This window comes from Aethina tumida, chromosome 3 (assembly GCF_024364675.1).
Source record: "Aethina tumida isolate Nest 87 chromosome 3, icAetTumi1.1, whole genome shotgun sequence".
NCBI lineage: Eukaryota > Metazoa > Arthropoda > Insecta > Coleoptera > Nitidulidae > Aethina > Aethina tumida.
Window position 1 is genome coordinate 14,979,556 of NC_065437.1, and position 27,789 is coordinate 15,007,344.

Below are 27,789 nucleotides of genomic sequence, written 5' to 3' on the forward strand. Positions count from 1 at the left end.
TCAATAAGTGTCAAAAGGCGGATTCGCATATTTCTCGTACAAATCGTGCCAGAACTTCATTCTTGTATTAACATCTTTATCTGTGATAACGAGAGTTTCATCGATGTTCAAGTATTTATTCGAGTGCCCGAAAGATTCCCAAAGGACGTTATCCAAAGCAGCATCAACTTCGGGAGTAGGATTTCTAAAAAGTTTGTTAATACTTTATGTTACATCAAGAAATAATTGTTAAACTTACGTAGTCTTTGCGAAATTTGTCCAAAGTTTCACCATTTTTTTAGTTAATGGATGATTAGGTCTGTTTTCGTTTGCCCAAAGATACGACATTTCATCATTGTGTGCAGCTCCTAAAAATGTAATGTTTATATGTATTTAGTGTTAGTATTGGAAACATTTATACCTGGAACTATATGAGATCCTTCTTCGTAGTATGAAAAACGATAAAAATAGGTTGGAACATGTTTTGAATACAGCTCGGCCATTTTGTAAATGGGTTTTTCGAATTGACTTTCGCTGATGAACTAAAAATTATTTAATATATAAAATTATTTAGAAAATTATTAGATCTATACCCTGAATATATCTGATGTAGAAGAGTTTAGCATTCCTTTCGGGAAATACTCGTCATAAATAAGTTTACCAACTAGATCGAAATTGCTTTCGTCCACGTTCATATCAATTGGAGTAAATCTATTTGTAACAATCTGGTTTCCGAGCAAATAAAATTTCACCAAATCTGTCTCTATAAAATTTAAAAAACTCAAAGACGCACGATTCAAATGTTAAAATTTGTATTTACCATCTTCAAACATGTTAGCCTCTTCTGAATTAAAGCCTAAAATAACTGGAACTTTTTGAAAACGTCCATTCACTAATTTTTCGTAACTATGTCCTGTCACGACAGCACCTTCTACTTCAGATTCTGTCGTTGGACTAAACGAAAGACCGTGTAAGGGATTCCCAAGAACCATTGTCTAAAGTGTCACTTTTAAACTTGATTCATAGAATCATAACATTTTAACTTACAACAGACTCTGCTAAATCGCCAATTAAAGTTAGAAAATGAGGGTTTACTCCTTGTAATCCGTCCACCATTTCCTGACTGTTAGTGGTTGTAATATTGAAAAATTTGGCAACATTTTTCATTATCTTCTCTTTATTTCTAGATAGAGCCCAAAGATTTAAGCTTGAACCACTCTCCATAATCGCAGCTCTGAACAATCCTACAAAATTATTTACTCTTGTCTGTGCCTTTTAAACAACTAATTTTTTTACCTGTAGTCAGTTCTGTCTGCAATAGGTATGACACGGAAACGGAACCAGCACTTTGCCCAAAGACAGTAACAGCTTTGGGATCTCCACCGAAAAATTCAATATTGTCTTGTACCCATTTCAATGCCAAAATTTGATATTTTAGCCCTGCATTACCTGACACAACCTCATCGCCAGTTGTAAAGAAACCTAAAAATAAAATTAAAGAACGAACTAAAACAACTCCTTATATAATATTACCTAATGCTCCAATCCGGTAGTTTAAGGTAACCACTATCACATCCTCTTCGAGAAAAAAATCTGGTTGAAAATTATTTGATTTTCCCGTTATAAAGGCTCCTCCATAAATCCACACCATTACTGGTAGATATTTCTTTTCCAACTGCAATAAAGAATGTAATTTTGTTCGTATAAAATTTTATTTATACCTACATCGGGGGTGAAAACGTTTATGTACAAACAATCTTCAACTCCCCCATTACCAGCTACTTGTATACAATAATTAGCAAATTGTGTGGTGTTTAAAGTTCCTTCCCAATTATCTATTGGGACTGGAGACTACAACTTACATTAGTAATCATAAGGCAAAATAATTTATTATACTTACTTTAAATCTTAGTTCCTTTACAGGTGGTTTGGCATATGGAATTCCTTTAAAAGCAAAGTACTCCTTACTTTCCCTACTTGTAATTTCACTCGTCCCCAAAATTTGCCCATTTTTAATAGTAACAACTGGAGGCTCCTAAAATAAATATTTAATTTTAAAAATTAATTCTATGTTTTTTATACATACCTTAAGATTTCGCAGTCTAAACCCCGGAACAGAGGTTAATCCCAAAGTAAGTAACAAAAGCTTAAACATGATTATGATCAGAACTATCAGTCTCCCTGTGGCACACGTTATATATTATGCAGATATGATCTGACAAGATTAAAATTGTTTGTCGTTTATTATTTTAAAATAATCTAATTTATACTAATTAAAATGTTATTTCAAATTCCGACCACATTGTTTGTGTTAAATGTACTGGAAGTCATCGAGTTCCTTGCCATTCTTTCTGGGCGCTGCTTCAAGTAAAATAATAAATAAATAGAAAACACAAATTTGTAATTAACTCGGAAAATGGCCCAAATGAAAATAATACCAATAATTATCATAATAATAATTATAATGATACAAATTTTATATTAAACGTACATGAATTATCTAAAAGAATAACTAATGAAAATTGAAATAATCTTGCTGTAAATTAGTATTTTTATTAAACAGATTTATAAATAAATTTTGTTTGTTTCGCAAACAAAATAGATCTATAATAAAAAATAGATTTTTATGATTAGATGAAAATAGGTTATTTCAAGTGGGTAGCCATTTAAGATTATATTTATACAATCTCCAGTTTAATAAATATAACTTTTATTAATTAACAAAAAATTATATTACTATGATTAGATTCTAAGATAATTTATTATTTTAAGTATACTGTGGGTACTTATTGTGTACTTAAGATTAAATCTATATAACCTGCAGATTATTATCAAAACTCTATAGTTTAATTTTTTATAAATGTTTACACTAGTTTAAAAATTTGCCCATCTACAAATCTAAATTTATAATTACTGGGTAAATTAAACACAGTTTTTTTTAATGAATATATTGTACACAGTACAAAAATATTACCATGATATACAACATCATCTAGATTAACATTTCAGCAATACTCTATGTTAATATGTATCAAATGGCTCGTTTCCATAATTTTTATACAAGTTATCCCAGAAATCAATTCTAGAATTTACAACACTCGTCAACATATTCAAATTTGTCGAAATATCTAAATAACTTTTGCTAAGATTGTATGACACCCAAGTTGTATGTTCCAATTTAGATTCCACTTCTGGTGTAGGATTTAGATATTTTGCAAAATTTGACCATAGCTTTACCATTTTTTGTGTCAAATCTGAATATTGGTGACCAAATAAGTGAAGTAATTCCTCAGCATGACCAGCACCTTTAAATTTATAATATTATTAATAAAATTTTAACTTTTCACGTAAATTTACCAAGAATATGTCTGTCTCCATCATGATAAGAGAATCTATAAAAATATACTGGTACATATTCTGCACTGAATTCAACGTATTTATTAATGCCCCTTTCGAACTGATGTTCACTAATAAACTGAAATAAAATTATTTGTGATCAAATGTTTTATTACAAGTTTTTTAACTTACTCTCGTGAGGTCGATTGATTCTTGAGTCTTATTAAGGAAGTTTGTAAAATATTCGGATCTGATTATTCTACCTACTTCCTTCTTCAAGCTTTCTTCAACGTGCATACTTACTGGGACGTATCGTTCGGGAAATAGAGTATATAATACATTGTAGGTGAGAAGCAGTTCTATAACTAAATATACTCGTTGTTTTATATTGTAATTAAATTTTTTTCAAATATCTTACCAGAATAAAATATCAGACCCTCCTCTGAGTTGAAACCTACTATCATTGGTACTTTCTGAAATTGACCATTTTTCATTTTTTCGTAACTACTGCCAGTGATTACAGCTTCGTCACTTTCAGGTTCAATTGATGGACTGAACAATAAACCGTTGAAGGGATTGTCGAGGAACATTTTCTGTTTTGAAATTGCATTAATTAATCTTTTGACCAATAATAAATATAATCATTACTTACTGAAACATCAACGACACTAGTTGCAACGCTCAAATTTTGATAAGGTACTTTCCTGAACTCCTCCAATAAGGTGGGCGAATCCGTTGCATTGATTCCCAAAACTCTGGCAGCCCCCAACAAGGCTTCCTTTTTTCCTCTTCCCAAACTCCACAAATTTAAAGTGCAGCCACTTTGCATAATCGCTGCCCTAAATAATCCCGTTGTTAAAGGGGTTTGAAGTAGATAAGAAATAGATGCGGATCCTGCACTTTCTCCAAACACGGTCACTTTGTCTGGGGATCCTCCGAACTGTTCGATGTTTACTTGGACCCATTTCAAAGCTAGAATTTGATCCTTAAGCCCTTGATTGCCTGAAGCGACTTCGTCCTCAGTTGAGAAGAATCCTAGATAATCGATCGATAAAAAATATTAATTGATAAGAATCAATATTGGGTGATGTCGGTGATAAAAATATAATACAATCGATTATATTAATTCTGGCCAATATTTATTTATTATGCTTACTGATAAAGATATTTTTGCTTCTAATTGCGCAGGTAGAGATACTTACCAAAAATTCCTAACCGGTAATTAAAAGTCACTAAAACAACATCCCCTTCTTCCATAAAAGTATCCGGTGGATATTGTCGAGCTTCTCCCAAAATAAAAGCTCCACCATGTACCCATACCATCACTGTCATGTTTCTCTTGGTGAGCTGGAGAAACAAATATCTCAGGTTAAATTCAAAAATATTTTAACAACACTTACGCTTGGAGTGAATACGTTGATAGTCAAACAATCTTCGGATCCTTCAATAAGAGTCAGAAATTGGACACACCTAGAACCGTAATCTTTTGCATTTAAGGTTCCATTCCATGGTTTCGCTGGTAATGGTGGCTAAATTCAAATGAATACTTATGCCATGAAATAAATTTTAAATATTAGAGTAACTTACACTAAATCTTAAATCCCCAATTGGAGGCTGAGCATATGGTATTCCTTTGAAGGAGTAAAACATAACATTGTGATTTTGTGAATATTCTATACTTCCTAACACTTCCCCATTTTTCAATGTGACCTCTGGTGGTGTCTGGTAAAAATTAAATATTTATTTAGCTTAAAAATATAAATATATAACTTACAGTTTCTTCATTGTCATCCTTTAAAATAAGGACTAAAACGGTGGTTATAACAGCAACCACTAAAAGGGTGGAAACAACACCAATCAAAATAATATAACTCTTCCTCATTTTAGATATAGTAAGTGAATAGTTTAAATTGATTTTTGCATTATATATGTGTGTTAAGATTACTAACAACAACATAATCCCTTGATTTTATCATAAAGTATTTAGATATTTAATATGATAATCAAAAAGACAATGATGGGGGCTTATTTTCCGTATCTTTCTTAATTATCTCAGTTCTGTTGTTTTATAAATTTATGATAGTTTTAACCTACCACAACTACAATCTAATACAATAAATTATGCATTATTTAATTTATTAAATCAATTTATCACAGTACGTAATATTATATATTACAATAAATAACTTAAACCTATTTTAATAAGTATCAAAGGGTTCATTTCCATATTCTTTATAGAGATCATCCCAAAAACTAATTCGGGGATATACCTCACCCGTCATGATATTCAAAGATGTCGAAATATCCAAATAACTTTTGCTCTCGTTGTACGACAACCAAGTTGTATGTTCCAATTTAGAATCTACTTTCACTGTTGGATTTAAATGTTTAGCAAAATTTGTCCATAACTTCACCATTTTTGGGGTTATTGATGAATATTCTGCACCAAATAAATGATCCAACTCTTCACCATGAGCAGCACCTTAAAACAAAAATTAAAATAATTTTTCTCTAGTTTTATTCATTTATTCATTGAATTAAAATTACCAAGAATAGTTCTGTCACCATCATAGTAAGAAAATTTGTAATAATAAACTGGTACATATTTAGAACTAAATTCTACATATTTATGAATACCTCGTTCGAATTGGTGCTCACTAATAAACTAAAATAAATTAATTAGGGACCGATTTTTTATTATCGCTTAAGTACTTACTCTTGTGACTTCCATTTTTTCTTCCGTATTGTTAAAGCTACTTTTAAAATATTCGGATTTGATGATTGTACCTACTTTTCTCTTTAAATCATCTTGAACATTCATGCTTATCGGTACCAATCGTTGCGGAAATAACTTGTAGGTAATTAGATATGTAAGGAATACATCCAAACCTAAAAATAGGTTGATTAGTTTCTTTCTTATTGAAAAAGATAATAATTTTACTGTCATAAAACATCAGTCCTTCTTCTGAGTTGAATCCTACAATCATTGGTACTTGCTGAAATTGGCCATTCTTCATCTTTTCATAGCTGCTTCCAGTTATTACAGCTTCGTTACTTTCAGGTTCAATTGATGGACTAAATAATAAACCATTAAACGGATTGCCAGTAATCATTTGCTGTTGAAAAAAATATATTAATTTAATAAAGTTTAATACAAAAATAAGTTACTGAATCTTACACTAAGATCAACAGTGCTAGTTGTTATACTCAAATTTTGATAAGGTATTTTCCTGAACTCCTCTAATAAAGTGGGCGAATCAGTTGCTTCAATTCCCAAAACTCTGGCAGCTTCCAACAAGGCTTTCTTTTTTCCTCTCCCCAAACTCCACAGGTTTAAAGTGCACCCACTTTGCATAATCGCTGCCCGAAATAAACCTGTTGTTAGTGGAGTCTGGAGCAAATAAGAAATGGATGCAGCTCCGGCACTTTCTCCAAACAGAGTTACTTTGTCGGGAGATCCTCCGAATTGTGCGATGTTCTCGTGTACCCATTTCAAAGCTAGTATTTGATCCTTAAGCCCCTGATTACCTGAAGCGACTTCATCTTCAGTTGAGAAGAAACCTAATTGAATATCAAAATAACTTATTAATATATAATAGAAAAATACATTTTTATACATTTGGTTGAAAAATTTAATAAATATATTAGGCTTCAAAAACTCTAATAATACATACCGAAAATTCCTACTCGATAATTAAAAGTGACTAAAATAATATCTTTCTCTTCCATAATAGTACAGGGTGTATAATAATCAACACTTCCCGCAATAAAGGCTCCACCATAAACCCACACCATCACAGTCAAATTTTTCTCGGTGAGCTAAACAAATCAATTAATCAAGTCACGCCCATAAAAGTTTTTTTAAACTTACACTTGGAGTGAAAACATTGATTGTCAAACAATCTTCTGATCCTCCTGAACCAGAAAATTGCACACATTTTGAACCGTATTCTGTTGCATTCAGTGTTCCATTCCATGGTTCCGCTGGTACTGGCGGCTAAAATCAAAACAATATTAGTTATGTAGTTAATTTTAGGCATTAGTTAATGGATGACTTACACTAAACCTCAAATTACCAACTGGAGGTTGAGCAAATGGGATTCCTTTGAAGGAGTAATACGCAACATTACGGTGTCTGGAATATTCAATCTTTCCGAAAACTTTTCCATTTTTGAGCTCCACTTCTGGTGGCAGAGACTGAAAAATAATTAAATTTATAGACTTTATAACATAAACAATATAACAAAACATACACTTTCTGTATCGTCATCCTTTAAAACAAGAACTAAAACAGTCGCCAAAACGGCAGCCACCACAATAATAACAATTCCAGAATTCAAAATAATATAGATTTTCTTCATTGTTGTTTTGCGAATTGATGTTGCTAGTATGAGTTGTAGAACATTTATAGTTAATTCATGATTAATTTCTGCAAGGTGGGGGTTGCATCTGATTTTGTTGAAACAATTATTGATTTGATAATAACAAAGCGGTGTATTTCTTAACGATTTTATTATATTGTATTTTTAATTAAATTTTAATTGCTTTATGGTGGTGATCAGACGTTTATTATTTTTTATTGTTGCGGTATGGAAAAAATTGGAGAATCATACTCAAAAACATTTGAAAACTTGGAGAACAAAGACAGCAGCATTCACGAATATTTATTTATATAAAAAAATTGCACAATGTATTTAATAATTTCATAAAACATAAGGAAGACATGTTATGATTTTTTTGTTATAGTATTTTTATAGTATTATAACAATAACATTTTAAAACAATAAAGATACAAGATTTAAAAAATAAACAAAGCAAATGGTTTATTACGTAGAATTATTTATTATCTGGAAAATAATTACTAATCTTTTTTAGGTGAATTGCCACAAATTTACAGACATATTAATTAACACATTTTTAATGTAATTTAAAAAGGCGGTATCAGTATTGCAGATTATTTATTAAAGATCATCCACACATCTCATGAGATGTATCATCCATTAAAGGAACATTTTAAGAAATATTTTTTGTACTTATTTTAAGAATGATTTCTGTACATAATAATTCGGTTGGTATTTTTAATTAAATTAAGGAAAAAAATATGCAAGTTGTTAGAGGGTAGCTGACTTAGATCTTTTAGATTTCTTTTTTGTATATAAAGACTCGAGAATTTCATTATTTAGTTATTAATCAAAAAAGCCGAGAAATCAGATCCAATATATATATACAATAAAATAAAATAAATAATAAGAAATAAATATTTCTAAAAAGAACAATGGAACTTGAAAAACAAATACAAATGTCGATAAACGTATCAGACGGATATCGATTTAGGTGCAGATGTTTTTAATCGAACTGTGAGACATCGGTTATGTGAAGTAGCCCCACTTGGACGCATAACTGTGAAGAAACCTTATATAGAAAAAAATTGATGTTAAATGATTGATTTGAATAAATAAACTTATTTCGTTTATATGATATTACCCAATACTTGTGTCCAATTTTTTATTTTAATCGAATATTATTTTTTTTATTAATAATAAATTATATATTTATAATACACAATAAAATTATTTTGATATTATTATTAACTATAACTTATAATTTGATTGTTTCTATCCAATAACAAAAAAATGTACAAATATATCTAATGGAATGAAAAATAAATTAATTTTCATATAAAAGGTATTAATTTTTAAAATATGTTTACATTTTGATGTTCCAAAACTAAAATGGTCTCATCTATATCGAATTTTAAATAATTAACTTCTTAATCATATCCGTGATAATGCACATATATCTTTTGATATTTTTAAAACAATCTAATATTTGTAAAACTTGCCAAATAAAATAATTAGACATATCAAAATTCAAAATCAAGAAACTTTATACTTTTTGCATTATTAGGGATTAATTTAATAAGACCTTGCATCATTTCGATTTTTTTCTCATTTGTATGACTGATAATATATTACACAGATATGATATCATAAAAATATTCTCCTAATTACAATTTAATCTGTTCCTTATTCACAAACATATTACAGAAAACTGTAAACTGTATAATGTACAAATTACAGGAAACTGTAAATACGAGTAACTTTATTTCACGGAAACTGCAAAATGAACATTATTGAAATTACAGAAGTCGCTTCGACAACTTGTAAAGTTTCCTGTTAGACAATCGCGACATCAAAATTGACTTTAATCCCATCACAATAAAGATCGTGTCAGTTCCTGCGCCAGATGCGCACCAAGTCCGAACCGTACGAAACGTCACTCGCTGTGTAACTTTGACAGTTGGTGTAGGTGTGTGTATTGTTGTTTTAGCAGGAAGTGTTATGGTATTGTTGTTAAACTGAGTAAACGCTGGCTGTTTTCGATACAAGGTGAGCACCTTTCCTGTCACTACCATCGTTTTACGATCCAATTCGGGGGATCCCATCCCTAAACCGCGGGACTATTTTGATTGACCTTGCCCTTGTCGATGATCATTTCGCTTTTATTTCGAACGGGATGCTGGGTTCGCTATTTTTGTACTTTCGTCTTTGCATTCGTTTGAATTGCATTGTTTTCATTACTAAATAACCAGTTAGTCCAGTGGGAAAATTGAAGTAATCAGCGTTTGAAGTAATGGAATAACAGTGGAGTATAGAAGAGAAATAATTGATAGTTTATTATGAAAGGTGCGTCCGTGTAGTGTGGAACAAAGTACAGGTGTCTCAACTGGAGAATTTGAATATGTATGTCTTTCATGAAACCGGTTGATATCGTGTTTACTAACTTTTAATGAGGATTTCAAGGAGTTAATTAGAAACCATTTATAAATGATACTCTCAGATTTCCAACAAAATTGTTTATTCACGTTCTTTGTTGCAACAAACAAAGAAGTTTTATTTATCTTGTCTTATTTACAATTATCTTAATTATGTGCCTGCTTTTTTTAATAATTCATAAGTTCTAATTTTTACACTTCTTCAATTTAAATTTTAATAATTATAATCATATAATTAGGTATTTTTTTTTGTTTTTTTGTTTGGGAATTAACAATTAATATTTTAGGATTTTATTATAGTTATTTTTAAAATATTTATATTTATTTAATAACAAAGTTTTGTAAATAATATTATTTAACTTGTTTCTTTATTTATTCTATTTGATATTTTATGACAGCAAATATGTATAAGAATATACTTAAATATTAACATTTAGATGTTATAAATCTTTGTGCAGCCTTAAAAAATGTGTATGAACTAATTTTAAAACTCTAAACAGTTCATGGAAAACATTTTAAGAATTTTTCATCAAGTCCACAATCTGCTCTTTCATGAATTTTACTCTGTTTCTCCATGTTGTCATAAAAGTGCATTTTTTTATAGGTTTTCTTGCCTTTTCAGTCTCTATTATAAGAGATAATTTTCCCTCAAGCGGAGACAATTTTGCAAGACATGGCCAAGAATAAAATATCGATTCCGCCCACGACAATTTCATACTTCTGAAACCGTTCTATTTTCGTATTCCCTTTTAAATTATAAAAGCGTTACGTAAATGCATCATGTACCGTGTTACTCTTTAATCGTCCGATCGATGCTGAGGAAACGTTCAAGGATTCCAAATTCTTGTGCGTAAACATTTTTTATCGCATTGAATCTTACACGATTCAGTGAAATCAGGACCCGCGGGTCAAACGTTTAACAACAACAATCTATCGCACTACTGATACACTTCGAGCGTAAACACAAACACAACCTCGACGTTGCATTGTGGCCAAGATATTGGTCGATTACAGTGCATTCACCTTCTATGTTCCGTGGGATGAGAGCCTTTTTAACGGAGGACAAGATGAGGACCGAAACAAGCGACCTCGTTAAAAATTAAACCCGTCCAAGATTGATTCACCCTTGGAACGACTTTTGCATTCCACTTTGCACCACTCGAAATGTGCGGCGTCTGATTTTTTTTTCCAGTTTTCACCCGTGTCGAGTTGTTTTACTAGGTCACAATTTTAAAATTAGCAGGAAAATACACATCGCAAAATATAAAAATTGTATCTCATCAATATCTGTAAAAAATTGTTATCAAGTAAATAACGAAAGTCCAGTTCTATTGTAAAATTATTTGAAAATTTTTGAAATTTACCCAAAATTTATAAAAAATGGAATAAACTGTAAAAATGTTAATTACTATTATAAAATTTTGTAAAAAAATGAAATAGATTAACATGACACATGAAGTAGAAAACATAGATCAGGCGATCTAATTTTGATAATATTTAGTAGGTCCATGAAGAAAAAAAAATGATTAGATAGATTATTTCATTCATTTTATATTTTTATCATCTAAATCTGTTTGATAAGTGTGAATTATTAGTTTAAAAGAGGCGATTGTGGCAATTTTAAATTGGATGAACCGGAGTCGGAAGCACTGTCTTCAACAGTTTGAGGGTTTGACCTAAAAAAGTTTGAGCCACGCTTTCGACATCGTTCTGTAACCACTCGTACAATGGTTTACAGAAAAAGTAAGCCCTCTTACCATGCCAAGTGTTTACCCTAGAATCCAACGTTTTGGATATGTTTCTTACTGTCTCCAGTAATGACACCAGATATTTGACGACATGACAGTCGGAAAAAGGAGAAAATCATATTTTTTATGAAGAATCTGTATATCGAATTGTTGGACTGTGGCATTGCTTGTATGTATGACAGCCAAAAAGTAGTTGTTTTGAGTTTAGTCAAAATCAAGTTTTCCAACAAAGTAATTCCCGACTTCATATTACAATGGGTACTTTAGAATATTTCCTACATTCTGATGTAAATTTGTTGCCATGGCCAGCAGGATCTCCAGACTTGTCACCGGTGGCATGGAATGATGTGAATCAATGCCAAGGCGAGTCAATAAGTGTCTGGATCATGGTGGAGGTCCAACTCATTATTAGTTTAAAGAAATGATACTGATGAATATTAATTATTTGTCTGAATTTCTAATCATTTACTCTCTAATACCTCAAACTGTATACTAAATACTACAGAAATTGGATGTATCTGTTCTATTTTCAATGTTACTAAGTATGGGAAAGGTATAGTAAAAAATGTAGGTGTAAAAATTAATCGTTTTTTATTGTTTTTATTGTAATGTGGTAAAATAAAAAATAGTCGTAAAGTTGTGAAAATTATGATTTATAATTTAGGTAGAACATTTTTATTCATTGATACATTTAATCGTTAAAAATTTAAATATTATCTTATCTGTTAAAAATAGTAAAAAATGTAATAATATAGACTTCGAAGCGCTGATCATCGTGTTCCAAACTCCTTTAAAATGTAGGTCATGAACGCTCATCCTTTGATCTGTCATATGTGAAATTGATTCCGCCGGACTCGACTGCTATTCAATCATTCATTTTCTAACGTTTGTATGTATTCTTTACGTGTCAATAATTCACGTTCAATTTTATTGCAGGGACGTTCCTTTTTGTGAAAACAATTTTATATCATGTGAAATTAATTTAGGAATAATTCAAACTATGTAAATATTCTAAATATAACTAAATTTGCAGCGACTAAATTAAAACTAACTTGGACACAAACTATTTCTGTATGGCACATTCGTCGCGCAACAAAATCGTTTGGAACAATGTTTTTCCACTGAAATAGTTCCCTTTAATTCAGTCACGTTAATTACATTTCGATGTACAGTTAGGAAACGCCTGTACGTTTGTGTCCGATTGTAAAAGCGGCGTTACAATCCATTTGCATATGGTAATCGTTGCTCAAGAGAAACCAGTATTTTTGAACTAAATTACGTCTCTCAATGAATTTTTAACATAAGTTTAATTTCATACAGTGGTGGTCATTGTCTTAATTTACTTATATTGTTTAATATAGTTATATATAAATAACTATGTATTTATTCTATAAAATGTTACATATATTTTTCTGAATTGGGCTGTATTTTAATATAGCACCTTTAGTTTTGAAACGATATTTTAATGAAGAATCTATTTTCTAAAATGTTTATGTCTAAAGATTGGAAGGGACAATACAAAACATGGATGCTTTGCAATCCGTCACTCATTTGCGTTGCATTCAATTTATTTATGTGTCCAGTTTTTTAATGAAATTTATTGCCTGATTTCTCCTTCTAGTAATCTAATAATCAGGCTATTTCTTCATTTTTAGAACGAGTTCAAGATGACCTTAACGTGGTCCATCTCCAAGGATTTCTTGAAATTACACAGAAAATTTACTCTCACACTTGATTCGAATAAATCCTAAATTAAAAACTATCGTGGAACATTTTATGATATATTTATAAAGTTTAGAGTTTTAAAAGTTTTAAGTCACCATCTAGAGATTGAAACGGGCAAGATTTGTGTTTGGGATCGTTTATACACATTTATTATGAGCATCTTTTTTTCAATAAGTAGAATTAAATTGCATAATTGAACCGCCACCTAATTTCATTCGGTATCACTTTTTATGTAGTTTTACTGAGTTATAATTTTTCTTACAGTTTCACTTCTACTAAATATTAAATAATATAATAAGCGACTAAAATTCATAAAGAGCAATAAAAAACTGTAAAGGAAAAGTTCCCATAATTTTGTCCATAGAAAAATACAAAAGTACGCAATTATTAGAAAACTAAAATTAGATTGACAAATTTCGTAGTAGGCACAACAATAACAGAAAAAACAATAAACATTATAGATAATGGCATCTAATTTAAGTAGTACATCACAAATTTATAATATATTTTAATAAGTTGGTATAATTATGGCCACTATTATACATATTACTCAGATTTTTAGTAAAAAGAGTAATTGTGTGTAATTTCCGTTCTGATTTTTGATTATTAAACCAGGATTTTCATGGCGGAATCGATCCACAAACTAGTTAAATATTAACGGTTTATGTCTGCCATTGGAAATTGAAGGAACCGTTCTTCCTTAATAAATTACGCGAGTGTTGTAATGAAATTCACATGGTTGTGCACAAGGGAAAAAATAGAATCGTTCGCGACGCCACCACGTTCGTCTGTGTCGTTAACCCTGATTGTTCGCATGTCCCAAATCGAATATGATTCACGTTATAATACGATTAATTATGCCGCAATCTACGTTTGGGAATTGTTTGTTAGGTTGTTTCTGAAATGGCGATCAATTAATATTTTAGTTATTCTCTTTATATAACATGCAAGTCCATTAATATTTTATTCTAAATTCCCTTTTTAGGTGATACAAGTATTTTGTTAGTTTATTTGTTCATTGTAAAAGTAGCTTTTTTATTATTTACCAATGTTATTGTCTCCAGATCGACCAATCGAATTAATTAGAATTTAAACTTTGTTATTTTAAATGTATTGTTCAAAGTGGTTTTATATTTATTAGTTTTACATTCAATTTGAAATGGATTACCCTATTGTTTTAGTTACAAATAGCTAATTAATTACACATAATTTTGTCTATCGAATGTTAAAATATATATCATAATTGTCGTTTAAATTCATTTGTTTTATTATCGAATAATCCATTAAACATGGTTTCTACAATGAACAATTACATTTTCATACCAACGGTTTGAATAGAATTAAATTCGAAACATTTAATTTGAAACTTCAAACACAAATATGCCTTGTTTAAATTGGTAAATAAGCTGCAAATAGAATTATCTCTTTCACATCATTGGTCTAAGCGAACGATATTTTAAATCTCGTTTTGTGTAATAATACAACAACGACATTTCCCTCGAACAACAACACTCAACGTGAACTAATGAAACCGCGTGCGATAAATTTTCCGCAATTAAAATGGCTGGAAATGAAGGGGAAATTCAATTTTGGTGACATAATTATCAAGCAACCGAAATCAATATTAGCCCTTCATAATATACCGTTACTATTTGAACATTATTATATTAACATATAATAGATAATCTGTATGCATACTGCATCATATTTTGTTAGTTGGTTTCAATAAAAATAAAACAATCGAGTACGTTGAAAAATAAACAATTGTGTGACACTTTGTATGGATATATTTGTGCAGTTGAGATAGTTACAAGTCTCTAAAATGATTCTGCATAAAATTGAGAGAACTGTGAAGAACTTGTCCTAAAATTGAAGAAAAGGTCGACCTCAGTTTTAACTTCATTTTTAGAATTAAATCATTTATTGTCATAACATTATATGAAGAAATATCTAGACTAACATGGTGGATGAGGCTGAGCAACCCATTTTCCAACTTGAAGCTTCTTTTGAGTCTTTAGAACGATATGTGGTCTTGGTTATCATGAAGAAGCAGAACGTTTTGACTAAAGAAGCTCGTCTTTGTAAGTAAGTTAGTAGATAGTAGACAGTCCATTCATCAGGAGCCTTTCTTAGGTTAAAAATTTTTTTAACGAGTATTTCACAAGTTTTTTCAGCCTCACCTCGTAGTTCTAATCGACCAGATTTATCTTAATCAGCCTATTTTTTATCAGATGTATCGTTACAAGTAAAAGGCTCATAGAGAATAGACAATTATCAAATGGTTAACTTTGATAATATCACTTAAATGTCCATTTATCCAATTTTTTAGGAAATGCATTGCATTAGCTTTTTTCTAGGAGTTAAATGATTTCAAATTTACCCATGATTTTAATTTAATTAAGTTAATTTTTTCACTTTTATGACAATTACATGACGACTTTTATCTTGTTCATCTTCAGTGACTTATTGAACTCACACAGTACATTTACTCTAAATCATTGGAATATAAATAAATACCTGAACCAAAAACTGTTGTAAAACTTTTTATAATATATTTATACAGTTCAGACAGTTTCAAGTCTCCAAATTTATTCTGTATGACAATTAAGAGGCTTTTTTAGGAAAAATACTTCACGTTTTTCTGAACCATCGACAATCAACAACATACAAGCAGAAGCAAATTCGATTCTAAGATTCTGAGTTCTTGAAACTAAATAAAAGTGCAATCTCAGTTTTGATCTTCTTTATAAAATTACAGTAATGACAAAAATATATAATAATCACATGAAGAAAGTTCTGGACTGAGGTAGAATATCCCACATTACATTTTGAATCTTCCTTTGAGTCTCTAAAGAGATGAATTCATAAACTTAGTCAGTATGTGAGAAGTAGATAGTCCATTCACCAATGCATCTTTTTCTAAGACTGTCCAGAATTATCCAAATCAGCCCATTTTTTATCAAATGTATCGTTACGATGATTAAAAGGGTCATGCAAGGAGGGAATTTTTTTGTGCAATTTTTTGATGAGATTATTTACCTAAAGTCTTTTGTTAGTAGTTTAATAATTGACTTATTTCTAAAGATATTACAGGAGAATTTTGCCCCAGATATTGGTTAATTTCTTCATTTTTAGGACAATTTTAAGCCGATCTTGGCGTTATTCATTTTCGGTGATTTTTTGAACTCATACAGCAAATATACCATTGGGAAAAAATAATTAGCATAGTTAAAATTAACTCAAATAAATCTTATGTCAAAAACTTAAATTACTATAATTAATATATCTAGTACTTAATATTTTACACCATTATACTTCAAATGACTTGGTGTGGTTGACGTCGCTATGATTGCAAGATTGATATCACGTTGAGGAATGGTGCGAAAATTCCCTACGTCCATTAAACTTATGCAAATCCAACAAAACTGAAATAATACGAATGTTGGTTGACGTGTACCTCCTGTAAAATAATAATAAACACGCAACAACGTACGTAACAAAGTACTTAATAGAAAATAAATTACACAGTTGCGCTTATTGTTGAACAATTGCGTCAATCTGTGCGGGGATAAATTAAACGATAGACTTGGCGTACCGTGAAATTATACGGTGTCGTGCAACCATTTCCCAGATTACATCTGGGTTTATTATTTTGGCTAGTAATTGAGTAATAAAGTGCTCAAGACAGACAGAAGTATCGAATGTCCCCGAAACAGGGCAAACGGATTATTAATTTACCACCCCCCGTGTTGGCGATGTAATGTACCCTTTTGCCGTTGTAAAGGGCGCATAAAAGGCTCTTTAAATGTCACCGTTAATGCCATGACTCCGATATAAAACGCAAAACGAGCTAATCATCGCACTCGACCGATAAACACACCAATAAATAGGTTTTGATTGCCGACACTCAACAAGCTCGAATGCCGCAAAATCATGTTTACAATGTGTCATGTTACGTTATCCCGTTAAGGCTTCAGTCAACGACGGTGCTTTGATACAACTCACAAAATGAATGTTTACTGGCGTCTACATTTCAAGCTTTTGTGTGTGTGTGTAAGAGTAACTTATTGAAAATTGTTTCGTTCTGTTCTAGGTATACTTCATGCGGATTATAATGAACCAGGAACCCTTAGGGGTGGCTCCCGACATAGTACTGCCACAAAATCTGGAAAGGTGGAGCGAGACCAACTCCATACACAATTTGACTGATTACAGTGCCATTGGTCAGGCCAAGCACGAAACCTCCCCCTTCCCTTATGATCCCGAAATTAATCATAAAATAATCTTATGGTGAGTAAAAAAACTCCATCTACTTAATCGAAGGAGTTTTAACAATTGCTCTAACAAATGGTGGTGGATTTTTAACTAACATTTACTAACCGGTCTGTTGCTTTATTATTTAAGTGCATTATAATTGTTGTATTGTGAATATAAACTATTTGTTAATGCATCTGTAGTTTACTGTTTCAATATTTATCATACAGATTAAGCATTGTGAATTTAATAGTCTATTTGGGTTGTCTTATCAATTATATTTTCTTAATATAATCATTCTGTATGTTAAGTTAAATTGAAGATATTAAAACAATGAATACAGTGATGGCCAAAAGTATGAAATAATTTTTTGTTTACATTTCATTTTTTTGTAAATGTTTTTATATTTTTTCTTATTCAATATAAACCACTGAATATATATGTGCTTATAAATGTGAATGATAGTGTCCATTTTTCCATTAAAATACGTTTAAATAAAAAAATGGCCATGGACATAAGTATGGAATAATATCATATACACAAAATAAATGTTGAGATGTTCCCATAGATGTTCAATTATTTTAATTTAAGTCCGAATACTGTGAGGGTCTTCACCATCTTATCCAAAAACCAATTTTAGCTGTGTTTTTTGGATTGTTATTTGGATGAATCTACAGGCAAATCAAAATCCATATCCCGCCATTATGTGATAGCATAGAAAATTTCTATTTACATTTTTTGTAGAAAATGTCGGAGGTCAAAGTAAATAGAAATTTTCAAGTCAAGTAATGACGAGATATGTATTTTGCCATATGGAACTGAAGAAAAAATGGAAAACTGAGATGAGGAAGACCTTCCTATTAAAATTAAGAGCTTATCTTTGAAGAGCATTTTTTAAAGGTGTCTAGGAACAAATTTTTAGTGTCGGAAGTTACTATGGCATCAGTACAAGATACATCATCATACTATGATGTTTCCACCACCGTGTTTAACAGTTGATTTTTAGTTCCATTCCATTCAAATTTTACTGTTTCATTTGGATATACAGATTTCACAGATCAAATAGACCTCGCTTCACAACCGATGTCTCCCAGTTCGATTAGAAACATCTGCACTAGAATCTTGATACATTTCTTGGTTAATTTGCCTTGATGATTTTGTTACATTGTTTACCGATGTTCGCCAATTTTTCTCTAAATTTTTGAAATAGTACCTCGACTTTTTCTGAATTTTACAAAATCTATCGTTGATTCATCACTATAAAATTAGGATTCGGTTTTTCAAGTCTTTGCTACAAATTTCTTTTTACTCATCTTTACATACTGAATCCTTCGATATTTAACGAAAATTTATAAACTTAAAAAGTATTTCATTCTTTTATTCAATAATATTGAAATATAGTATCTTACAAAAACCGCTTTCTAAATATCAGTTTCAATGACAATTAATTTCCTAAATTATTGCCTACCTTTGACTACCACTGTATAGTAGATAGTGTCAAACAATAACTACATAATATTATCGTACATCATTCAGTTTAGAATGCTTTTCACATTTCTCTATTTAAATGAAACTCCCACAATTGTCCCTCCCATAACTACGAATTATTTGTTGACAATATTAATTATAATGATGCGTTGAAACGGTTGCATGAACGCAATATCATTTTTATAATTATCTGTTACATTTTTTTTACACCAGCATACAATACAACAGATAACCTACATATTCTTGTTACTCAATGAAATTAAATATCTAAAATAGTGCTCCGAACACTGTAACAAAGTGATAAAACAGAAAAAAAGTAAATTTTCATTTATTAAACATTTATTCAATGTATTTAATTTTAACACCAGAATACTAAACAAATAGGATTGTACATGCGCGCGTATAAAATATTAATAATATAATGTTTTGTATAATGGAACCTTGAACAAACTCCATCCGCTCCGAACACAAATTCGTCTTGCACATGAACGAAAATATAATTAGAGATTAATAAAAAATTACCATGACTAGGTTAACTTACTGGGGTAATCGATCGACGTGACACAGAATAATTTGTCCTCAAATCATAAAGAAATTTCAAATTGGCGAATCATTAATTTCTACTTTTGTCAGACTTATTTTGTTTTCTTCGTGAGTTTATCCATAATTGTAACTTTTAAATTGTAATCAATTAAATGGAATTTGAAACATTTAATTATTTTATCTCTATTTTTTTGAATGTTTTAAATATGTATCGTGGTTAACATAACTATGCAGTTAATCACTACTATTTATAAATGAATCGAATGCTTTTATCACTTTTTTGTAGCTGCAGTTTTCAACAAGAAAAAAACAGCATCTGATCATTGAGAAGAAAATTTAAATCTAGTATCCGGTGTAATACAAAGATTTGCTATGTCCAACGAAACTACTAATTCACTTAGTTTCTCGTGCCATTAGATTTTAACAGTCGACATGCCTGGGTTTTATGACAATTGTCTGCGCAATTATTGTGTGGAATTTTAAATTTGTTGACAGAGGGATCAATTAACTTTTACCTTGACTATGTTCACCATTATTGTATCTGTCATTGTTATTTTAATGCTCCTAAAAATTGTTTGTACATATTAATAAACATTGCATTAAATCCGCATAATATGGCAAAACTATGATTAATTTTGGGATGTTGCCTGCATTCGACAACACCAACACAAAACAATAAAACGAAATTAGGATACGCTCGAATTGTTCACGAAGTTAATCCGCGTTTATCTCTGCCGTTCCAGGACTGGTGATATTTCCTCTTTACAAGTAGATGCCGTAGTCAATTCCACAAATGAATCAATGAGTGATAGCAATCCAATTAGCGATCGGATATTCCAGAGGGCCGGATCCGATTTAAAAGAAGAAATCAATTTAAACGTTAAAGGTAAGTGGGCCCAATTTCGATTATCTATTACGATATCCATAATTTGATACGAATGGTCTTTATCTAAAGTTAATTAGCCATCAGTCAATATTGCCATTAGTGGTAATGCGATGCAATAACGCACCTGAGCAAATTAAACTGTATTGCACCGCATTTAATTGATGATCGGCACTCATATTGTTCGGTACTGTTGACACGATTGTGGTTGTTCCACTTGCGATTCGATTTATGAACGATTTGCATAATTCATGTCTCTTATCATTGATCCACCGTTTTATCATTTTGGGAATTGTATGGATTTGTAATATTAAAACAGTAAATAAAAAATATTTGTTAAATGCTTTTATTTTGGAAGATTTTCTTAATATTTTTTGTGTGTGAGACATTGGTTGGCTAAATTATGACGACCTTCCTACACTACGTAATATTTAAAAGGTCGCAGTCATTTCTAACAAATTGCGACACTTTTTTTACAAAATAGTAATTTATTAAACGGGTTTCATTATTTAGTTAATAAAATTAATTTTTTCTTTTACAATATATTACGTTTTCTATAAAATCTATTAGAAAAATTACGCAGCAAACAAATTATTTTTAATACACCTGAATTGGTAACTAATTATAACTAGAAAATTATGCCATTTAACGTTTGCGGTTAATGTATTTTGTAATTATATTAAATTAACTTCTATCCTGTCGTCATTTTCCTCGGAAGTTACCAATTTATCCGTTTTAACAGTTAACATATGTTCCTATTGCTATAATTATAGATAATTATAATTACATATTGTTAAACATGTCAAAAATATTCGTGATACATAATGAAATATGATTATATTAAAAAATAAACAGAATATGCTTAATAAATAATTAATTATTTTCATTAGGTTCAAAGATAACAAATTTGGTTCCAGTATGACTGACACTGCTCCAGCTCCATTTCCGATTGCTTTTAGAGGGAACATTTCCATATACTGTACAGAAAGTAGCGGAGTTATGTTATGACTTACGAGATTACCAAATTTAAACTCTATGTGTGCTCCAGCTTACTTTTCGATTACCTATAGAGAATATTTCCATGTAGTTTAAGAGAAAGGGACAAACTTGTATTATGACCTGCCGGAGTGCCTCATTTAAACTCTTTCGATTTATTTAAAAAAGTTATGAAATTTGAACCAATGTGCTCCATCACATTTTTCGATTGCTTTTAGGGAGCATTTAGAGGGAACATTTCCACGTAGTTGGACAGCAAGAGGTGGAGTTACATCATGACTTGCGAGATTTCTTTATTTAAACTCTTTAAATTTCTTTTTTTCTTTGGATATTTACAATTATTCAAAAACATCAAGAAATTTTAGCCAGCTTATTTTTCGATTGCCTTTCTTTTTTATTTGATATTGGCACATTAGTCTTTAAATAGACTGCAGCTTCGAATTATTTAAAAATATCAAGAAATTTGAATCAATGTGCTCCAGCTCACTTTTCGATTGCCTTTGAGGAACACTTTCATGTAGTTGGACAGAAAGGGGCAGGCTTGTATTATGGCCTGCGGAAGTGTCTGAGATGTATTTTTTTAGATAATTAGAAACATTAGTTTTTAAATATGCTTCAGGGGCTGGAGTTTCGATTTACTCAAAAATATCAAGAAATTTGATCAAATGTAGGAGAAATAGAAGGATGGCAGTATCTTTTTTTGCAGACCCATCTATATTCTACACTATACTTTATCTATTTCTATTTTTTACATTCTTTTTTTAGCTCCCTCTATTTACCAACCAACTCATTTCTTCTTTTAAATAATTGACAAGTGGATGTATTTCCTTCAATTAAACGAAGTGGGTGGTGATGGTCATTAATCAATCAATCAAATAAATTGTGGTCCCAAATAAAAACAAAAGAAGAACACTCCTAACACAGTACGCTAATTCGTTTTTTATCGACACGATAATTATACGTGAGAAATTTTGAGTTATGTTTATAATAAATTAGGTTAATTGAGCTTCATGTTTTGCTGATTGATTGAAAATAATTATGATCATTCGATGTAACAGTCATTAAATTTAGTGAAGGCAAAAAAAGTACTTTATTAATGTCAGTATTAAAAGAAATATATGTTATTTAGAATGTAATACATTTATGTGTCTAATTATAGGGTGATTGTAAATACATTTTTATATTTTACAGTGCCTGTCATTAAACCAAATTGGGAAGCAATAAAATTAATATAGTTTATTAATTTGGTTAATTTTGTTTGTTTCAGAATGCCGGACGGGTGAAGTTAGGGTGACGCAAGGACATGCACTGCCAGCACGATATATTATACATACAGTAGGACCCAAGTACAACATTAAGTACCAATCAGCCTCAGAAAACACCCTGCACACGTGCTATAGGTTTGTATTTGATTTATTGTCGTAGCGGGTTTTTTGTACTTATTTTCATTCAGAGAATTTACTAAGGAATCCACGTTCTTTGCATTACGCAACCGTATCGATTGACCGATAATAGTTAATACAATATTAAACCCGTTTTTGTACGGTAATACTGACCTAATGACGAGAGGGTAATAATACATCCGGCCCGGGAAATGTCGTTCAATCAACCGATATAATTTAACGATCGATACGTGACGTGCATGTCTATACTAATTTCTTGTTTATTTTTTCAGGAACATTCTGCAAAAATCAAAAGAGATGGGCGTGCATTCGATAGCGTTGCCCGTCGTCAATTCGGTGAAGAGGAACTATCCACCGGACGAGGGTGCTCACATAGCACTACGTAAGGGTTCTTAAATTTTTGGTTCAAACGAAACCGTTTGGGTGCATCATTTAAATGCAATATCTGAAAATTAGCATTAACTAATCAGCGTCACAAATGTTCTTCTAATAAATCAAAATTTGACATACAATGAATGTTTTCACACATTTATGTAGAGTGTTAATCATAATAGACGTAAACTAATTACCCTATCATCCAGATACAGCAATGACGAACGCCACATTCCGTCTATCCCATCCGTATTGGTCCGATAACACGGTTTTTACCAATATTTACACGCACACTTTTATATTTACACCCAAGATAAAAGTGTGATAGTGTTTCGAACAAGTGCCTCAACAATTTGCAAACGAAAATCGGGCTGAGTCTCACGTACATATTGTAAGAATGCAACGTTCTTACTGTAATTAGAAACCTTTGGAAAATCATATTGAAGGTCATTCGTATCCTATTAACACTCGCCTCTTCATTTGCGTTTCGTGCGGTCTGTTGGTGAAGAGTTTGTTTAAGTCATTCACGTTTTTCCGGATAAGGAAGTGACAGTGTGACTCATCGTGTTGTTGTCCATTGTGTTACAAACTATTGCGATTATTCGCTATTTAAAACAGTTTTTCGTGAGTATATATAGATTTTAAAAGTGTCGTTTTAATTGATACTTACTTACAAAGATAGTCATGTCAATATTGTTTTGATTTATTGGGTTACTTTATCTAATAGTAAATATCTTGATTCCATTTTTATTGTTAGTACCGTACCTTCCCCTACTATTTTATGTCTTTATATACACAGAAATACTACAGTTTGATTTACAACGTGTTATTAAAGGTACGGTGAGGAGGTTCCTCGAACAGCACGGGAGCTCACTGGACACGGTGATATTCGTCGTTGACAAATTGGACGTGGGCATCTACGAGGTACTGCTACCCCTATATTTCCCGCGTTCGAAGTTTGAGCAGGACGCAGCCAGGTGGCAACTTCCCGCTGACGTTGGCGGCACCATGGGTGAACCGATCATGCCAGATAGGCAAATCAGGATCATTGACAATCCGCAACACACGTTGCATGGTAAGATTATTTTTTTCGGGTTTTTTAATTATCTCAATATTTAAATTTGTTTATAAATTTTACTTGAGCCTCAGTGAACTGAAAAATTAAAAATTTGAAGGTCGTAGTCACATTAAAAAAATTCAAAAGTGAAGTGAAGTGAAAGATTAAGAGTATATATATAAACTCAAATTTGGGCCACAGTTTGTTTTATGGCTCTATAACTACAATTTTTGAGTTAAATATAGAAACTTCGGCAATTTATTTTAAGAGCACAATAATACAATAGTAATATTAAAAAATATCGTGGAAACTCAAATTTAGCATACAGTTTGTTTTGATGACCTATAAGCATCATTTTGAATTAAAAATTAAAACACTGGAGCTTCTGCCATTTACTTTAAGAGTATAAATAATGCAATAGCCACATTTTTAAGAAAACTAAAATGTTTAAGAGGTTATTAAGAGCAAATAAACTCAAATTTGACACACACTTTTTTTGAGGGCTCTTACTACTATTTCTGTGTTAAAAATTGAAATATAGGAACTTATACCATTTATTTTAAGAGTATAATAATACAAAAGTCACATTTTTAAAAAACTAAAAAGTGGTGGAAGAAATTATTAAGAGCATATAAACTCAATTTGGTCCACAGTTTGTTTTAAGAGCCTTTTTGAGTTTAAAATTAAAATATAGGAATTTCTGACATTTAATTTAAGAGTACAGTAATGCAATAGCGATATTTCTTTAAAAAATAAAAAGTGAAAGGCATTATTAAAAGCATATAAACTCAAATATGGCACACAAAACTCATGTCATTTACTTTTAGAGTACTCATATTTTGAGGACTTTTTGTTTTCTATGGTTACAAGGTTATAACTTAAGTTCAATATGTTTTTTATTACAAAAGAATTAACACATTTAGATTGCTTTCAATATTATGCTCATATGATGTACACATTATTAATTAACATTTTTAATACAACGTTATTATTAGTTTTGCGCGTGTTACACACACTTATGTCTCTTAGTTCTAATTAACATAATAATAAACACAAACAGTTAAATTATAATAGGTTTGTGAATATTATATTTTCCTTTAAAATTGTTTCTCATAGCTTTTATAGTAATTTGTAAAATATTCCTGCTATGCAATGCAATGATAATAGAAAACTGTCTAATTTGAGCCAACATGTTTTAGTCTGAACAATAGATGGCGCTGTATGCTCCTTTAAGGAATATTAATTATATATAATCGACCTTATGTTAATTATTAATAATAAATTATTATTTATTTTATATTATTTTTATTTTAAATGAATTTGATTAAAGGTTATTTTAATATGTTATTATTATATACAAATTGTTCAAAGCGAGTTGATTAAAATGAATAAAAATTATTTCTGCCAGATATTATTTATTTATTATTTTTGCTTATTGTATCCAATTTTTTAATGACTTAATTTGTTAGGTTAATCAATATACTGAAATATAAGTAACATTGTACCACATTTTATATTGTCTAAGCATTAGTATGATAAGTGACAAGGACAACAAGGAAATACCTAGAAAGGCATTTTATCGGTCCTAATGCATTTTTAATGCAACATTTTTGATATGATAACAATTACATTACGGAATTTATTCAGATAGTTACAGTTTTAATAAATGACACATTTTAAAGTTGAATCAGGGACTAAAAACTTGAACAATTAACGGATAATCATAGATATCAGTCTGTGGAATAATATGTTGAATTTCCTTAATATATCTTTGAAGCAAAATGTGTATATAACAAAGCCGTTAAGAAAATTTTACTATTCGAGATTATTCACAAAGATGGTTTAAGTAACACCTAGCCGATTCACGAATTCTTTCATTGAGACATTGGAGAAAACAACACGTGGGTTAATAAAACCTTAATCCGTTAATCAACCGCTTTGTGCGACCCTTTCTCGTCTCTAATCGAGGCAACGAGCTATTGGAGGATGTAAACACGGGCAATCGCATGTTTTGTTTTCGGATTAAACAGATAAGGCGGAGAGCAATCGCCCCACATCCACCGCCGCAACCATACCACCTGAATTCGCGACAAAACCATGATCAATGAATCGTACGAATATTCCTGTGAGTATGTCCGGATTTCTGGTAACCGGGTTGTTCATCGATCCATTCGTCTATTGTGCATTATATATTAATACTCCATCGACTATTGATTCCGCCCGTTCCCATTACCATTTCAATTTCGTTGTGTGTGTTTCAGCCGACGAGGAATCCATAGACCTATCGTCGCAGCTGGAGACCTCGGTCAACGTTGGTGAGCATGCATTCAGTCAGATGCAAGGCGACCTGGACCAGCAACGGCTTCTCGGCGAGCGACCGACCAATGATCCACTCGACAACATCATGATCAAGGAGTTGCAGCACCAGGAACGGTGAGTCCGATCCCCACGTTAACCTTCTCCACGACGTTCGGTGATCGATTTTTAAAACGGGTTAAACGATTTTGATATATACGTACACATTTAAAAAGCGCGAGCCGATTGGTCCGCGACCCGTCATGTGGACAATTGGACGATTATCCGGAGGGGGTGGGTTTCCTATCGGGCGGCGCGACTCGAACGCGAACCACTCGCCGTCTCGGTACATCCTCCAGTTCGATGTGGACGGAAATAGTAAGCGATGGGCGAAGAGATCATCCAGAACACGGAGAACATGTCGTTCAAGCGGGCGTTCTACATATGGATGAGGAAAGCCAAGTGAGTGTAGCATAACACGACACTGTCGGGTGTTTGCACAAGAACAATGATTTCCCCCCGTTGTTTGTCCAAGGGATTTTGACGATAAGATTTTACGCACGCGAGTTTTTTATGTCTGATTGTTTGGCACTCGATTTAATGTCATGCTAAATTGTTGAATCTTAAATAGCACTTAGAATTTAAGACGTTTTTCCAAAATTTGTAGAAGTTGCTCTCCCAATTACCGGTATTTTTGACACCAAAGATGACTTTTTATTATTTTTTTTTTCGCTGTAAAATTAAATTAGACTATCCAATTTTTCTTTACTAGAAACAAATCATAAATAACAATAGTTAATAATAATAACATTAAAACATACTAGATACATTTGCTTGATACAGAAATTTATTGACCTATTGGTTTCACTAATATTATTTAATGATTATCCGTTAATAACTAGCTTATAATAAATTATAGCAATTTATTTGGTGAT

General features: G+C 31.1%; 2 protein-coding genes across 3 annotated transcripts in view; one reads left to right on the forward strand and one right to left on the reverse strand.

Annotated features, from left to right (window-relative positions):
* LOC109599691 (uncharacterized) lies at positions 1 to 9,810 on the reverse strand. The gene is made up of 23 exons (XM_020015710.2): positions 9,790 to 9,810; positions 7,375 to 7,512; positions 7,187 to 7,312; positions 6,990 to 7,134; positions 6,494 to 6,876; positions 6,257 to 6,431; positions 5,090 to 5,148; positions 4,903 to 5,037; positions 4,716 to 4,844; positions 4,518 to 4,662; positions 3,968 to 4,350; positions 3,734 to 3,908; positions 3,508 to 3,680; positions 1,880 to 2,014; positions 1,705 to 1,830; positions 1,513 to 1,654; positions 1,276 to 1,461; positions 1,027 to 1,223; positions 800 to 974; positions 573 to 742; positions 401 to 521; positions 239 to 347; positions 1 to 184 (listed from the first exon to the last, which is right to left on the reverse strand). The coding sequence occupies exons 1-23, from the start codon at positions 9,808 to 9,810 to the stop codon at positions 1 to 3; spliced, it is 3,732 nt and encodes a 1,243-aa protein (XP_019871269.2).
* Positions 9,551 to 27,789, forward strand: part of LOC109599692 (protein GDAP2 homolog) — a 32,672-nt gene continuing 14,433 nt past the window's right edge. For both annotated transcript variants that reach the window (XM_049965449.1, XM_049965448.1), the window contains exons 1-7: positions 9,551 to 9,704; positions 17,657 to 17,853; positions 20,592 to 20,734; positions 22,995 to 23,127; positions 23,403 to 23,512; positions 24,338 to 24,577; positions 26,821 to 26,992. In XM_049965449.1, coding sequence (XP_049821406.1) covers positions 17,666 to 17,853; positions 20,592 to 20,734; positions 22,995 to 23,127; positions 23,403 to 23,512; positions 24,338 to 24,577; positions 26,821 to 26,992 — 986 coding nt within the window. In that variant the 5' untranslated portion in view covers positions 9,551 to 9,704; positions 17,657 to 17,665. The remainder of the gene's footprint in view (positions 9,705 to 17,656; positions 17,854 to 20,591; positions 20,735 to 22,994; positions 23,128 to 23,402; positions 23,513 to 24,337; positions 24,578 to 26,820; positions 26,993 to 27,789) is intronic.